Source organism: Leptosomus discolor, chromosome 6 (assembly GCF_034619465.1).
Source record: "Leptosomus discolor isolate bLepDis1 chromosome 6, bLepDis1.hap2, whole genome shotgun sequence".
Taxonomy (NCBI): Eukaryota; Metazoa; Chordata; class Aves; order Leptosomiformes; family Leptosomidae; genus Leptosomus; species Leptosomus discolor.
Genome location: NC_141396.1, coordinates 64,428,243 through 64,443,993, shown reverse-complemented (window position 1 = coordinate 64,443,993; position 15,751 = coordinate 64,428,243). Strand labels below are relative to the sequence as shown.

Genomic DNA, 15,751 nt, shown 5'->3' with positions numbered 1-15,751 from the left:
TTCCACTGAAACCTGTGCAGATTACCTCTGCCATCAGTCAGACCTCCCTTAAATCCAGCTCCTTCCGTACGACAACTTGCCATCCGGGTTATGAACTCCCTATTTTTGCATTCATCCGTCAGGCAGGTCTTGTTCTCGCTAGGAAGAACCGCTAACAGAACGCAGGCAGGTCCTCCACGCAGTAGCGGAGGGACTTTTGGAGGTGCTGGAAGCCCTTGCCTCTCTGTCCTTTTCTCTTGCAGCACGGGGAGAACACCAAGAGCAAGCTAATGAGGCGTTAACATGCAGCCTGCCAGCGGAGGGCTAGCCTTGGGGATTACAAGCAAATGGAGAGCTGGTCGTTTTGGTAGAGTGCTGCTTTGTTCCTCGGTGGAACGGCTTGAAAGCTTTTCTTTTCCTGCTTTGCTCTGTCAGCCTCTTTTTGTGAGCGTGGAGTGGGTCAGACTTTAACCCCAGCTGCTCCCTTCCCCAGAACGGCGACTGCGTCCTGACTCCACCAAGGCAGGGTGGAAAAAGAGAGCAGGAGTCGCTCCAGAGGCGGTGAGGGTGGTGTCGTCCCTGGCTTTTTTCCCTGCTTAAGTCTCTCTTCAAACAGTTCATGGAATCTGATGGAGGAGGTCACGGAGCCGAGGATAAACTCAGCACCTGCGGGTTAACCCTCCCTGTGCTTAACAGCCCTGCTCTGCTCCCCCAGCGCTGGCCTGGAGCTCAGCAAAGCCACCAGGTGTTTCTCCCGGGACCAAAAGGGTCCATTGCCCTATTCCTCCGGCTCACCCTGCCGGTAGCATCCCAGGAAAAGGCATCTTGAACCTGCAGTCCTCCCGGTGACCTCGAGGAATCGTAAATCCTCGAGCGAGAGACCGACAGAGTCTCACTCAGGTGAGCTGCGGCTCGTCTCTGTTCAGCTCCGTCCCGATGATCACGTAGCGTGGGCTAGGGCGAGCAGACCAAAGAAATCAGGTATTTGAAGGACCTGCATTCGCGAGTCGAAAAGCTGCCTGAGCTGTGGCAGAGGTGGGGAGCTTTTGCTATGCCGTGCCTGCTAAATTCAGGCTGGTAGCTTGGAGCTGGAGATTCTGGTTTCGCCTGCGCAGCGGTGTGAATCAATAATGTTTTCACAGGAGTGCAGGAGAGGCAATCTGCCTCTCTGTCCTTTCTAATGCATGCCCAGCGTTTGCCTCCTGTTCTGTGACGAAGCAGTGAAGTTCCTGCCACTCCCCAGCAAAATTCTTCCTGGGGTGGCTGTGAATCAAGGCAGGAAAGGCAGATAAGGACCTGGGAGTGCTAGGTGTTAGCATATGGCTCGCTAGCACACGGTGCAAACCTCTTCTCAAGTGCTGCAACACTCATTTCTTTAAACATACGCTTGTCTGGGGTCGCACAGAAGCGTTTTCTCTATTTTTTTTTTCTGCACAAACACACAGCACCGCCACACGCCTGGACAAAGAAGGAACTAAAGGCACTGTAAAACAGTTCATTTGGAGAGCCCGTGCCTGTAAGTAACTGCTTCTCATGGGAATGTGCAACCTCTCTCCCGTCACAGAGCAGTGGAGGGGTCTGAACACGGCCCAGATTGTCCAGGTCTTCTCAGTTTTCACCTTAGTTTTGAAATAAATTCCCTCTGCGCTTCCACAGAGTGACCCTCCTCCACATGCTGAATTCGAATGCTGACTCTTGCAGCAACTGCTTCCCCGTTTCCGAGATATGAGACCGATTTTCTTGCAGCGCGTGTCGTTTGGTTGCTGAATGTTAAGAAACCCTGACAGATTTTGGAAGCGGCAGCCCCAGTTCAGCTGGCTGCAGCAGCCCCACGTCCCCCAGCCCATCACTCAGAGAAGAAAATCAGTGAAAATACTTTTCTCCCTGCCTGCACAAACGCATACCACTGGTCCTCAGCCAGCTGAATCTCTCCAGCACGCTTGTGCTGTTTGAGCTACACCATTTCTTTCAGGGATGTAACTGGGCTTGGTCTGAAACCTCCACAACCCCCTGTTTTCCTTGGAAGTTTGTCCTTGTGGAAAAAAAAATCCCGTGCTTTGCTTTCTCACTTGAATTTCTCTGGCTGCAGTTTGCAGCCAGTCATCGTTACGCCTTCCTCTGCTAGATAAAAGCGGCGTGAGCCCCCAGCGCTTCCTCACTGGGACAGCCTTCATCCGCTGTAAAGTCACATCCCAGGCCACGTTTTGATAAGCTCTGAGTTTTTCCAGCCTCTCATTGCAGCTACTGGTGGCGACAGGTTAGTGGTGACAACGCTCGGCACCGCTGGCACAGCCTGGTGGCTGCAGTTAAGCTGTGAGGAACAGCATCAGGTGAATTTTGCTGCAAGTATTTGAGGCTACGGACACTCCTTGTGTGGAATTGGACGGGTTTTAGCTAATGTACGGTCCGAATATGAGTCCTCCCAACACTTGGGCTGAGCCAAAGGTTGTCTCCTGCCCTGGAGCTGGGCAGAGCCCTTCCACAAAGCAGCCATAAAGTGCCTGACGGATGCATCCCATTTTTAAAAACTACAGCTGACCCGCGGGGAATAAACGACCTTTGATGAATCGTCATCGTTTTCCTTGCGAAGAGCCGGCGCGGCAGGAGCGCGGCTTTCCAGGCGGGCCGGGCCGTGAATTAAGTTGCATTAGTGCGGTTAAATATAGACGGTGCCGCCACGGGCGAGCTCTCCCTGCCCTGGGCTCCGCTCGGCCGAGTGGCCCAGGACCAGCCAGCAGGTCACAGCCCATCCCACCGTAACGGCTCCCGTTTGGAGCCGTAGTGATCTGCGCAAGAATTCCGCCATCCCAGTGGATTGTGGAGCAGGTCTGGTTATTACAGCCCTGCAGCGCTGGGTGCAGCGAGGGTCCGGTGCCCTAAGGATGCTGCACCCCGAGCCGCGGGCGTTGCCTCCTATTTAAAGCAACAAAACTGACGTATTTCCATATTTATCACTCTGTCCCGCTTCGGATGTCAATTAGATCTCTTCCCCCTCGCGCAGGCGCAGTCTTCCCCTTCGGGGGTCTTTTGGTGGTCTCGGGGAGGAAGTAAGAGTTCCTCGATGGTCTTCATCACGATTGTCCCTTTGAACCCATCCTCCAGAGTGGGCGGTTCAGGGGCAGCTGGGCAGGGTCTCCCCCCGCGACCACAGCTCAAGGCGACATCCCCCTCCGTGGTCACGGTCTGTGGCACAAAGACAATTCCTCCCCCGTCCCCATCTCACCCAAAACACTGAAGCCGGCCTTGGAGGGATCAAGACCCTACTGGAGCACAATGAAGCAGGCCTTGGAGGGATCAAGACCCTACTGAAGCCCTGCCAAGGGGCAGGGGGCTACACTCTTGTTTACCAAAGACAAGGCTAGCGAGCTAACATTGCAGAGACTAAAGCGTATCACGTATTTCAAAAAGACTATTTTCAGATATTTTCTGCTTTCCCGTATCAGTAGATTGGGGCTGCGGGTGGCTCGCGCCCTCCCCGAGGCTCCAAAGCGTGACGGAGGTGCGAGGATGAGACAGATTGCAGGCCGAAACGGGGGGAAAAGCTGGTGGCAAAGGGCAACTCGCTTGGAAATTGCTTTGCCAACCCCTCCGGCAGCCGCAGCCCAGCAGCTGCTTCTGCCCTGCAAGCCGCAGGGCCCTCGCCCCGTGCTTGACAAAAGCGACGAGGTTCGGCTTTAAATGGAAAAACACCCCAGCGAGAGCGCCTCCCCCCCCCCGCCCCCCGTGCTCTAAATTAAGCCACGACTGAGCCCAGAGGAGTGTTGGGTTTCTCCCTTCATCCTCTCCCCTCCGAGCCCCCGCGGGACAGGGCGGCCTCGCTCGACAAATGCCACCTCGATCCCCACGCGTCTCCCCTTACAGCTCCGAAACCCATCCGCAGGCAGGGGGTGACGTCCTGGGCTTTGGAGCAGCTCATGAGCCAGAATAGTTCTCTGCGGGGCACGGCGAGAGGAGGAGCGGGGTCCTCCCGCGGCGGCGTTGACCTAATTGGGGCATTTTTGCTTTCGAGAGCGGGAGGGGATCGCGAGGAGAGGAGCTGAAGGCAGTTGGCAGCTGGGTTGTCCCCGCCAGGTGGTGGGAGCCTTCTTCAGAGGTTTTTTTTTTTCCTCCAGGGTGGTGGAAGGAGGTCCTGGGATGTTTGATGGGGTTGGCGTGTGCCATGGGGGACAGGCAGAGCCCTTCTGGGTGATCATGGATGGATGGATGGATGGATGGGGCACACATCCACCTCTCCTGAGCTGCCCTGCTAGCAGGGAGGGGCCTGCCGAGGTCCTGGTGGGGTTGGCGTGTTCCCAACATGGGGAACCCGATGGGGCAACCTAAGGCAGCACAAAACACCCCGTGTGGGTTATTATAACCCTCTCGCCTTCCAGTTCCTCCCAGCTCCAGCAGCCCAGGGCAGGAGCAAGCAGCCAGCAGGAGGCTCCTTTGGCGTCCCCATCGCCAAGGCGTGCCGTGCCTTGCTGGGACGGAGCCAAGCGCCTTTCCTCGAACCCCGCCACCTTCCCTGCTCCCTTTCTCAGACACCAAAGAGGGGCCTGGCCTCAGCTCCTCTGCCACAACTTCCAGCAACCCACCAAAGGTTTGGGAAAAAAAAAAACAACAACTACCTTTAAAACCAGCTCGCAGCCATAAACAGCCCTTCGTCGTAAAGCAGCGGCACGGGGGCAATAAAACACGGAGGCGTCCCCTGTGCAGCGGAAGGCGCGCTGGTCACCTTAAAAATAAATCTTCTTATATTAGAAATGAAGAGCGGGGGGGGGGGGTTATTCTAATTTTTTTTTATAATATCTATAAATTAAAGCTAAATGATTTTTATCACCGCAGTTCCCAGAGCCTCATGAAAAACCGCCGCCCAGCCCTCCACCTACGTTGCACTTTCAATCCAGCAAGATAACAAATTACTCAGGATTAAAAGGAAAAATGGAAAAGAAAAATTCAGCATCAGCCCATAACTCTCTGGATACCAGTGCCCAGCAGGAGCAGCACGATGGGGCCGTGATCCTCCTGCCCTGCAGGACCCGCTCCCTGGAGCCCCCCTTGGCGTCCCGCGTGTCCCCAAAAACGAGATCCCCACCGCCTCCAGCCCCGTGGCTACACAACGGGGCCCATTGTGCTTCCAGCACTCGGCGAGAAGGATTTCGGGGCTGGTTTTGGTTTCTGCGTGGGGGGTGAGTGGGTTTGGGAGGCAGGGAAGGTGACGGGGACCTGTCGGTCCCTCGGTGCCCCTTTGCTCGTTGCCTTCCATCGCGGCGAGCCGACGTCCGTCCGTCTGCACCCGCTGGTGGGGGGGACGGACACGATTTTCCCTCCTGCCGAGGCTCCTTGGCCGGTGGCCATAATCCCCTGCCCTCCACAAGGGCACAGTCGTGTCTCGCTGCGCTTATCTGCACCAACCTCTTAATTACTCCGCCTCGAAGCACACAGTCAATTAGGCCGAGGTCTGAAGAGCCAAAGTCCCTGGGTAGGGACGGAGCTGCGGCAGGAGGAGGAAGGCTGGAGCTCCGGGGCATCCGAGGGGCAGGCAGCCAAATCCTGCCCCGGCTGCTGCAAATTAAAGTGGCTCGTTAGGTGCTGAAGGTGGTGGCCGTACAGCCATCGCCGAGGCTTTCTACGGAGAGCTTCTCTCTCTGTACATCGAGTGAAAAACGCTGGTAGCCTTTTCGTTGGTGGGCAATGCGCCAGCAAAGCTGGGCTGGCCCAAGGGGCTCCCATTCTGGAGATCCTCCCCCTGGAGCCCCAAAACGCGACTTCTCTCACCCCAAAGCAGAGAACCCATGGAAATGTTTCTAAAATCCAGGGTCATCTGCCTTGTTTCTCTCCCCCAACCCCACAGACAGCCCAGGAGATACTCAGGGACATCAGCCCCAGCGTGAGCTCGCCCCAAATCTCGTAGGGGTTTGGTAGAAAGAGCTTCGTGCAGGACACGGGGACGGACCTGACGCTGGGTTGACTCGTTCTTGGCCGACTTGCATTTGTCCATCCTGAAATAACAGAGGCCACAACCCATCCCAGCCCCTTCCTAACCCCTGGTTTGGTTGTGGATGCAAGAAGACGACCCCCGAGATGGTTTGCAGAGATGTTGCAACCTCCCAGGCCCGCGCCGATTTAAACACTGCCCGAACCAGGGGAGGAATTGCAACTCCTGGCTTCGTGCCTCAGTTTCCCCAACCCCACGAGGTGATAGCTGCCTCCCCTCTTGCTCACAGCGACGGGGGGGCTACCTGCTCCTTTGCCAGTCTCAAAGTGGTGACACCGAGAGACACCCCTTGGGAGGGAGCTTGTCCCTTCGTGGAGGGGCTACCGTGGCCCGGGGCTCCTGTGGCCAGCCCTGGGCCGTGCTCCCTGGCCCGGGGTGAGCTTTGGCAGCCAGCACAGGTCTTCTCCAAGCAGCTGCCGTGACAGACAGCTCCTGAACCAGCCCCCCTCTGCAGTGCTGCTCTAAAATAAAAATACCTCCCGCCTGCTCCGCTCCACTCCCGGCCAAACTTCCTCCAGGGGCAAAGCGAGGGGGACGGCACCCCTCCTTCAGCCTTCCCCCCCCCACCCCACCCCGCCTCCCCAAAGCCAGGCTGAGGGATGCTGTAGGACAAACAGCCCCCCCCAAATCCTCCATCGGTCCCCGCCGCTCCCCCCCCCGCCCCCAGCCCCCCCATCGCGGTGCCGGACGCTGGATCCCCGCACCCTCGCCCACCTCCACCCGCGGCCCCGGGGCTCAAGGTCAGTAGCTGGGGGGGGGTGTGGGGTGTGGGGGTCACACTGGGGTTGGGGACACGCTGTTCCCGCAGTTCCAGGGGGTTTTGGTCACCTCTGCCCGCTCCCAGCGCCTGGCCGGGGGCGGTGGAGGGGACTGGGGAGGGGGGGTGAGGATGAGGATGGTGTTGCCCCGCGGCTGCTCAGAGCTTTTTTGGAGGGGGCTGCGCTGGGGAACCCCTCCCCTGCACCTGACACTGCAACCCCGGAGCGATCAGGAGTTAAAATTGTCCGAAGGGTCCCCCCTGCCAGCACCCCTCGCCCACCGCAGGCGACCGGGGACCGTTAAACACTCCCCCCCCACACGCCCCATTTGCGGGATGCCCCCTCCTCACAAAAAAAAAAAAAGGAAAAAAAAAAAAAAAAGCCTTGAAAAGCGTGGAAAGGAGGGAGAACAAAAAGAAACACCTCTTGAAAGCCACCTCCGTGGGTGCCCTCCCGCCGCAGGGGGACCGCAGGGAGGTGGCAGCGCGCCCGCCCGCAGCGGCCCCGCACGGAGGTGGGGGGTGGGGAAGCGGCCGCAGGGCGACCCCCACCCCCCCCACCTCCCGGGGGCTGAGTCCAGCCCAGGGCTGGCCCTTCCCACCGGGAAAAGCGGTTTTTTTTTTTTTCCTAGTGCTAGGGATAAAATGGGGTCACCCCGCATCCCTACCAGCGACACCCGCCCCCCTTTAAAAATCTCAACAACAACAAAAAAATAATTAAAAAATAATTTAAATCAGCAAAAAAAAAAAAAAACCTTTGCGATGCGGATGGGAAAGCAGAGGGTGACCGGCTCGCCTTTTTCTGCTGCCTAAAAGCAAGAGTTTCGCTCTTTAATCCCTTCGAAGCGCCCCGCGCCGCTCGCAGGGTCCCCCCTCCCACCCGCGGGGGATGCTCACGAGTGGGTGGCGGTGCCGGAGGAGGATGCTCTGCCCCCGCCCCCCCCCCCCCGCACACCCTGCTCCAACCCCGAATTGCGTTTTTAGCAGCTGCCGGACAGGCTGCAGAGCTCGGGGCGGGCTGAAAGGCACGTCGCGCCGGCGTTAATTAGCCTTAACGGGAGTCATTAGCCCAGGGCTAATTGCGGGGCTGAGCGTCGGCATCCTCCGAGCTCCGCTGATGCCGGGCGGGGGGGGGCTCGCCCGCCCTAAGGCTCGGGGGTGGGAGCACTTTGGGACCACGGTGCTTTAGGAGCCCCCTCAAGAGCTCAAGGTTGGGCAAAATCCCAGGAGAAGGCGAGCAGCAGCCCACGGCAGGGGAATAGGGGCATCCCATCCCATCCCCTCCAGCACGGGCATCTTTGTGCTCTATCCCGGAGCCCTTCCAAGGATCCAATTAAGAGGGGACATCAGAGGCACGCTGGAGGAACCCCATCCTGGGGAGCTGGCATCCCGGAGCATCTCTGAACATTGGGACGGATGCAACTTGCTGGGAAGAGCCTTTTTATCAGGATCTCCTGCTTGAGCTGCCCCCAGATCCTGGCTCCTGGGTGGGTTTTGCAGCAGGGTTCAGCAGCAACCTCTTTCCTCACACCTGAGTTGTGTCCCAGGTGTTACCGTCTTCTCCATCTCTTCAGCTCCCGGCCTTCAAGGAAGCCCACAAAGCAGAGCTGCTGAGGACCAGCAGCAATTTAGGGTGTTGGAGGGGCAGGTGAGCTCCCACCCCTGGTTTACTTTCCTCTCCTCCTTCTCTTTCCCAGGTCTGGATCCCCTGCACCAGCTGGGGCGCTGACCTGCCACCATGGGAGTTAAAACGATGCTCCCCAGCTACGAACTGGGGTTTTATGCTCTCACCGTGACGTGCGCTGTGGTGTACAGCGGCAGCGGGATCTTTGAAGCTTCCAGAGGTAACGCTCCCCACCTCATCCCCCCCCTGGAGGGGGCCCTGGGAGGGAGGATGGATGTCAGGCGGCTGCTTTTACAGCTGTCGATACCAACAGCAGATCCCCGGATTTAATTTTGGCAGAGAACGACTTGGGAATCCTTTGCAAGGCTCCAAGAGAGTTTTTGGCCTTTTTGCCCGGTTGCCCCCTTGTCCCCATTTCTGTGGCTCAGGGCAAGAGACTGTGGCACGTCACAGCTCTCCAGGCAACCACCCTGCCTACACAGGGCTGCTTCCCCAATGCTTCATCTGGAAGCCCAAAAAACCCAGAAAATTTCATGGGATCAGCTGAGGGTCCCTGGGATGGGCACTGCGAAAAGGCTTTGCTGGAAATTCTTGCAGAAATCGAGGTTCCTGACTCCTGTGGTTATCTACGGGAATTAGGCGCTTTGGGGATGGGTTGTTTGAGCCCTGACGGCTCATCATCGCGGTGAGGAAGGCTCCCTGCTTTGCCAAAACCCAGGCCCCGTTTCCCAGAGCTGTTTCTTTCCCCATAACTCTGGTTCTTTTGCAGACAGCATGAACAGAAAAGCTTTTCGGGACGGCATAAAGCCGGGCTGGCACTACTTCGGCAGGAAGATGGTAAGCGGAGGAAGGACTCGGTCTTTTCTAGTTACCGGTGACACGGTCGGTGCTGACCGCTGGAGAAGCAGAGCTGGTTTTTCTGCTGCTGACATATTTTTTGCAAAGTCCACGTGACTCCTATTTTTCTCCCTAAAGAACCAGTCAGGAGAATATCCTGAGCAGCACCGTGGATGCTCTGCTTTGTGCGCACCGAGACGAGCAACCTCTGCGCATCTCTCCTGGGGTTTTATGACCAAGCTGGGGTGCTCGGGAGCCCTTGGGTGGAAAACGGGAAGAAAAGGCTTTGGAAATGGTCTGGTTTCCCCTCCAGACGGGTGTTGGGGCAGGGGTGCGAGGGCTGGGGGCAGTAAGGCACCCGGTGCTGCTCCCGCAGGACGTGGCCGATTTCGAGTGGGTGATGTGGTTCACCTCGTTCAGGAACGTCATCATCTTCGCCCTCTCGGGACACGTCCTCTTCGGCAAGATCTGCTCCATGACGGTGCCGCAGGTGAGCCGGGGATGTGGTGGGATGGATCTGAAAGCACCAAGGGTGACCTGGGACCTGCGGAGGGGGGGTTGAAGGATGTTCTGGGATGGGCGGGAGCAGGGTCGGGGTTTTCACCACGCTGACCACGGGTCGGGACCGCTCTCTCCTCACAGCACCGGGCTGTGGTGTACATGCTCTACGGGGTCTCGGCCGTGCTGGGCAGCATGGGGCTCGTCTACCTGATGATCATCCTCTCCCACTGCCTTGTCCTCTACTCCGTCGCGCTGGCCAAGCAGAAGTGGCTCTGCTACGTGGCCGGGCTCTGCTGTCTCGCCTCCTTCAAGGTGGAGCCATTCAGCTCGTGGCAGGTAGGGGCTGTCTCGGGCCATCTCTGCCTCATTTCCAGCCCACTTGTGTCCATCTCCTTGGGTTTATCTCCAAGGAGGGTTCCTGTGGCACCCGCAAACCCCAGGCACTTCTTCTGGCTACTTCAGATCTCCCACAGGGTTTCAGAAGGAGGGGACTTTGTGCTGCTTGGGAATAATCACACGGGGACTATGTCATGTTTTGGTGGCTTCATGCTGGGCCAAAGCTCAGGACACCTGAATCCTCCTTGTTGCTTAGGCAACAGCTTGTCAGACAGGCAAGGTGTGTTCCTGTCCCGTGCCTCAGCTTCCCCATCCGTAACATGGTGCTGGGATGGGTTCAGTGATGCCCATATCTATCTCTTAGCTCTCTGCCCAGTTAAGACTTTCACTGGTGGGTGGAGAGAAGCCCAGGAAGGACCTTATAAAGCTATTCAGTCCCTCTGAAGGACAGTGCTGCCTCTCCCTGCCTGCTGCTTACCTCCTGATATGCGTTCCCCTCCCCTCTCCATCAGGCTTCTGCTGGCTTTTCTTCACTCCCTGGGGAGGGGGACATTCCCACCCCAGACCAAAGCCTACGTGGCCCACAGCTGCTTGGTGAAGACGTGGCCAAGAGGATCCACCACTTCCCATCTCCTCCGGGATGCAGGAGCCAGCTGGGAAATCGAGCCCCAGTTTTTTCTTTTTCCAACAGCAAGGCTTATGAGCTCCAGGGACACTTGGTGTCAGAGGGTAATTAGAGGCTTTGCCAGCTGCCCCAGGAGTGATGTCCTCCACAAAGCAAGGGAGCACAGAAGCGACACCGCGTTCCTGGTGGTAACTATTTGTTTCTCATCCAGAGCGGATTTGTAACTGGAGCTTTTGATCTTCAAGATGTCCTCTTCTACGGAGGAAGCGGCTTCACCATCATGCGCTGCATGAGCTTTGCACTTGAGAGCTCTGAGAGGAAAGAGGGCATCTACTCCATCTTCGACCTCCTCAAGTACAACTTCTACCTCCCATTCTTCTTCTTCGGGCCCGTCATGACGTTTGACCAGTTCCATGCCCAGGTGAGTGCTCCTGAGGCAGGGCTGGATGAGGACCTCTCCCTGCGGGTATTTGCTTGGGTTTAATGCCTGCAAAACCCCATCTTTTGCCACAGTGAAGGTGCAAATGGTTGTAGAGCTTCTTGTGGTCACCTAGTCTGTGCCATGATGCTGTGATTTTTGTGTGGAGGGGCATCAACCTTCTTTTTTGGGTTTTGGGCCGCTGATCTGTTCAGAGGGGAAGACGTTGCTGTGGTGAAAGCATCACACTGGGATGAGGAGGGGAGGGTTCAGCTCATGTCCTTGCTCGCTGGGCACCTGCACTGCTCGGTGCCTCAGTTTCCATGCGCTGTCACCCCAGCAGCTCCATGCTGCCCCACTGCGCGGTACCGGGAGGCCACGGTGAGAGCCAGGCATGTGGTGCCCATCTGTGGGACCTCTGCATGCTGGTGGGTGTGACAGCAAGGTCAGCCTCACATTTCCATCCTGCTGGTTCACCCAACAAGCATGAATTTCCAGGCATGGTCTGTGTGTCTTCATCTGAAGTTATTTCTCTAGAAATAAGTAAGATTGGGTGCCAGGCTGTCTTTCAGCAACCAGGGGCTTCCTCTGCTCTTCATGAAATACCCTGGTGACCCATTTGACTCTAGAGATCATAAGGTCAGCGCTGGTGTCCCCCACAAGGGATGCTGGTGGTGCACTGAGTCTACTGGCAGCCCATTCTCAGCAGACGAGTGCTAGGGATGGCCAGGCCACTGAGGGGCTTTTCTCCCCAACCTGCTGGAAGAAACGCTTCATCCTAAGGCTTCATCTCTCCAGTCATGTCTTATCTGTCAGGCTGAAGTCCAGCTGAGCGTGGCTCCAGCAGTCCCACTGTCCAAGCCCCTCTGGAGGGTTTACAGTGCGCTGGGGTGCTGTCCTCATCCCATATTCCTCTTCCTTCCCCAGTTTCCATCAGTCGTTCCTATGAAATGTGCAGCCCTGGCTTCTCCTAACGCTGCAGCCAGTTATCTGTAAATCAGGGCATTAAACTCCTCCTGTCCCCAAGACCTGAACTCCTCCTGTCCCCAAGACCTGAACTCCCACCGCTTCTACATGGCTTGATCTGGAGGGGGTTTTATTTTGGGCTCCTTTGCACAGCCCCAAACCTGGATGTCTCTAGCCACTTAATGAGCAATTCCCGCCTCTGCTGCTTAAAACGCTCACCCCAAAGGGACAAGGATTAACTCCACAACCCCTTTGCCATGCCCCAGCTAAGGGTCCTGTCTTGGCCTGGCCACCACTGCCATCTCCTGGTTAGATGCCCCCCTGCACTGCTGGAGCCGCAGCTAATTTTAGGGGTGAATTCCTAATTGCCCAACAGCAATTACAGGGGCAGGTAGATGGAGTCTCACCCAGTTAGGGGGCAGATCTGTGTCTTTTTGGCTCCTACTGGTGCTGCATCCTGGTGGAGACCTTGTGTGATGGGAACTCATCTGTACCAGGGCTTGCTCAGCCCCATTTGAGCTGAAAAGCATCTTCCTTACTAGGATCAAGGGAATAATTTCACTTCTGTAGGGCTGCAAGTGTGGGGGACACCTCCCTGATCCCACGGGGATGGTGGCAGAGTGCTGCCACCACACGCAGACATGAGGACAAGAGGAAACAGCCTCAGGTGGCACCAGGGGAGGTTTAGATTGGACATTAGGAAAAATTTCTTCACAGAAAAGGTTGTCACTGCCCAGAGCAGTGGTTGAGTCACCATCCCTGGAGGTATTTCACTTAGGGACATGGTTTAGTGGTCGACTCGGCAGTACTTGGTTAACAGTTGGACTCGATGATCTTAAATATCTTTTCTAACCTAAATGATCCATGATTCTATGAAAGGGGGGCTCCATGTCCTCCCACACATCTCCATGCCAGAGTCTGTCCTCCCTCAGCTTCTCCTCCAGCTTAGAGTCCAGCAGCCTCTTTGTGTCCTTAAAGCACTTGGCATATAACAGACACACACAAAAAAAAAAAAATCTGGCAAAGGCTTTAATTCTCAGGAATCATCTGGATTTGACGATGGGGCTGGTGCGGCAGCCTGCGGATTATGTTGGGAGAGCTCCCACCTCTTGCAGGGAATAAAGGGAAAGTAATAAACATAAGAGGATTTTGAATAGAGCAGCAATTTTTACAGCGATGCGGGGAAGTGAGGACATCAGTCTGCCCGGTGTAATCCTGAAAGCTCGCTCTGATGATTTTTTATATTACAACGGCCAGAGACATGACAACTCCTGGAGGCAAAGCCCGGCCCCTGTTTGTACAAGACACAGCAGAGACAAAATCCCCATTGATCAGGTCCCAACCGATTCAGGATGGCTCCTCCAGCAGCTCTCCCTCTCATTTACAGCAGGCCTCTGCAGCAGAAGCTCCAGAGACCACCAGTTCTCCTCCTCCTCCTCCTCCCAAGTGACCCTGGCCAAAGATACACATCCAGCCCTGGCAGAGCTGTCAGGTGGGATTCCAGCACTGCTCCCAGCCTCTCCTGGGCATGTGGATGCCCTTCCCTACAGGCTGTGGCGCCCTGTAGATGTGATGAGTACGAGCATTTGCTCCCTCTGGGTGACTTGTGCAAGGGGCCGCCCTTAAGCAAAGTTGATTTTCTAAGCATGTCCCTGCAGAAAGAGCATAAACCCCAGCTCCTCGGTCAGTACGGTCTTCACCCCACCTAGGGTCCCTTAGGTACAGCCAGACCTGTCACTGCTGTGTCACACCATGTGCCTGCTCTGCTGGAAACGCCAGTGATGGGAACAGCCTTTGCTAGGAGGGTGCTCCAGGAGGCGCGTTGCTGCCGTGCTCAGCACTGAGGTGGGGGTGTTGGAGGGATGCTGTGGGTGGGACATGTCCTGCTCCTTGTGGATGGGTTCACCTGAGCTAGTCCCTTGGGTCTTCCTTAATCAATGGAGATTCGGGCCACATAGTCCATGGTGTGATTTCTAAAGGAGAGTGTTCGGTCCCCATTTGGACCTTGACTGCTCCTCTGGATGGAGGAACACACTGTCCATCCTGTCTCTTAGCTCAGCCCTTTCCTGGTTTGCCATCCCGGCAGGTGAGCACCCAAGAGCTAAGACGCAAAGACGACGAGATGAGGCATATCCGGGTCCATGCCCTCCTCCACGTAGGGGCCATCATTGCTGTGGACATCTTCTTCCACTTCTTCTCCATCCTCACCCTCCCTTCTGACCTGAAGTTCATGAACCGCCTCTCGGACTGGTCCTTGGGTGAGTGGCCGTGCTTGGACACATTCACACCTGTACTCAGCTTCGAGGCAGCGGTGGGTGATCCAGATCTCCATCCATCCCTACTGAGAGGCTTTGGCAATGCCTATGTTGGGCAGGTTTGAGCAAAGCCCCTCTTCTTCCCGTGGACAATACACAGAGCTGGAGCCCTAGAAAGCAGATGGTGTTGGGCTGACATTCTCCCCGGGTCCAAGTGTAAATTGTTTAGCTCCGGGTTTAAGGGGCTGAGCATCAAGCCATTCCCATTGCCTTTGGACTGGAAGGTAGCTCAGCACCTCCAAAAAAACCAGCCCTATGCTGTTGCAAGAGGTACATCTGCTATCTCAGATGCCTTCCCAGGTGGCCACCCACTACGGGTGTTTGTGAGCCACTGAAATGGTCCCAGGCATAGGGTGCACAGCGAGCAGCTCAGGGGAGTTGTAGCTGCTGTTTTCAACTGGCTAACAGAGGGTTACAGAGAAGGTGAGCTCTTCTTGGAGGCTGGAAGGGAAGAAGCGGGACACAGCAAACAAGGAGCAGCAAGGCAAAGCCTCATTGCATGTGAGCAATGTTTTTCACAGAGTGGTCAAACACTGGAACAGAGGCCCAGAGGGGTTATGGATTCTCCAAAAATAGACATACTCAATGCTCAAATGAACAAGGTAGAGAGCAACCTAATCTCCCTTTAAAGTGGGCTGTTCTCTGAGCAGGGCTGGACTAGGGACCTCCAGAAGCCAAACTCCCCGGATGAGTCATGGTAGCAACACTGGCATTCAGCTGGCAGCTGGATGGAGGATTTCAGCTGGCCAAATACACGTCTGATGGCAGCATCTCAGATGCCACAGCGTATCTGACATCCACACGGACAGCAGACAAGCAGGAGGACGCCCATGTCTCTCCAGAGTGGCAGCTGGAGGCCAGGAGAAAATCCTAATGCAGCTAGGATGGCACTAGCATTGATTTAGGATGTCCTAAGAGACCTGGGTGGATTGACCAAGCATGTGTGTTACTCCAGAGGGAGCTGAGCTCCTCTGCAGGCTCTGCTGCCTGTATTGACCAGATCTACCTGGTCCATGGTGGGAGCTCAGGCACTGCTCACATCGAGGCACTGTGTGGCCCTTAATCTGTGAGCTGAATCCCACCAAGATGGAGGCATTTGAGCTTCTGTTTGTAGCAGCGCTACTGGAAAGGGCACCCCGAGCCGGTACATTCCTGCTCTCCTCGACTGCTCGCCCTGGCACGTCTCCCTCACCGGGCTTGAGCTTGGCGGGGGGGGGGGGTGGGCATGAGGAGCCGCCCCTCCACCGCGCACAGGCCTTTTCCCGCAGCTGCCACTCTCCTGCCCACCCCGGGGCGGGCTGAGGAGCCGCTTCCCTCCCGGGCACAGCCGGATCCCCGAGGGACCGGGCTTGCTACGGGCCCCGCGGCCTGGTGGCGCCTCCGGGGCGGCTGAGGGCAACTGTCCTGGCGGCC

The 15,751-nt window shown here is 56.7% G+C and overlaps 1 protein-coding gene across 1 annotated transcript; it reads left to right on the top strand.

Moving 5' to 3' along the window:
• The first annotated feature begins 8,454 nt into the window (after positions 1-8,454).
• Positions 8,455-15,731, top strand: LOC147415410 (protein-cysteine N-palmitoyltransferase HHAT-like protein). The gene is made up of 7 exons (XM_086467356.1): positions 8,455-8,560; positions 9,110-9,177; positions 9,554-9,667; positions 9,820-10,014; positions 10,851-11,060; positions 14,110-14,281; positions 15,607-15,731. The coding sequence occupies exons 1-7, from the start codon at positions 8,455-8,457 to the stop codon at positions 15,729-15,731; spliced, it is 990 nt and encodes a 329-aa protein (XP_086323482.1).
• The last annotated feature ends 20 nt before the right edge of the window (positions 15,732-15,751 follow it).

Coding starts and splice junctions, on each gene's coding strand:
- LOC147415410 (XM_086467356.1), top strand. CDS start 8,455: ATGGGAGTTAAAACGATGCTCCCCAGCTACGAACTGGGGTTTTATGCT. Junction 9,668..9,819: donor GCTCCATGACGGTGCCGCAG/GTGAGCCGGGGA, acceptor CTCTCCTCACAG/CACCGGGCTGTGGTGTACAT. Junction 10,015..10,850: donor AGCCATTCAGCTCGTGGCAG/GTAGGGGCTGTC, acceptor TTTCTCATCCAG/AGCGGATTTGTAACTGGAGC.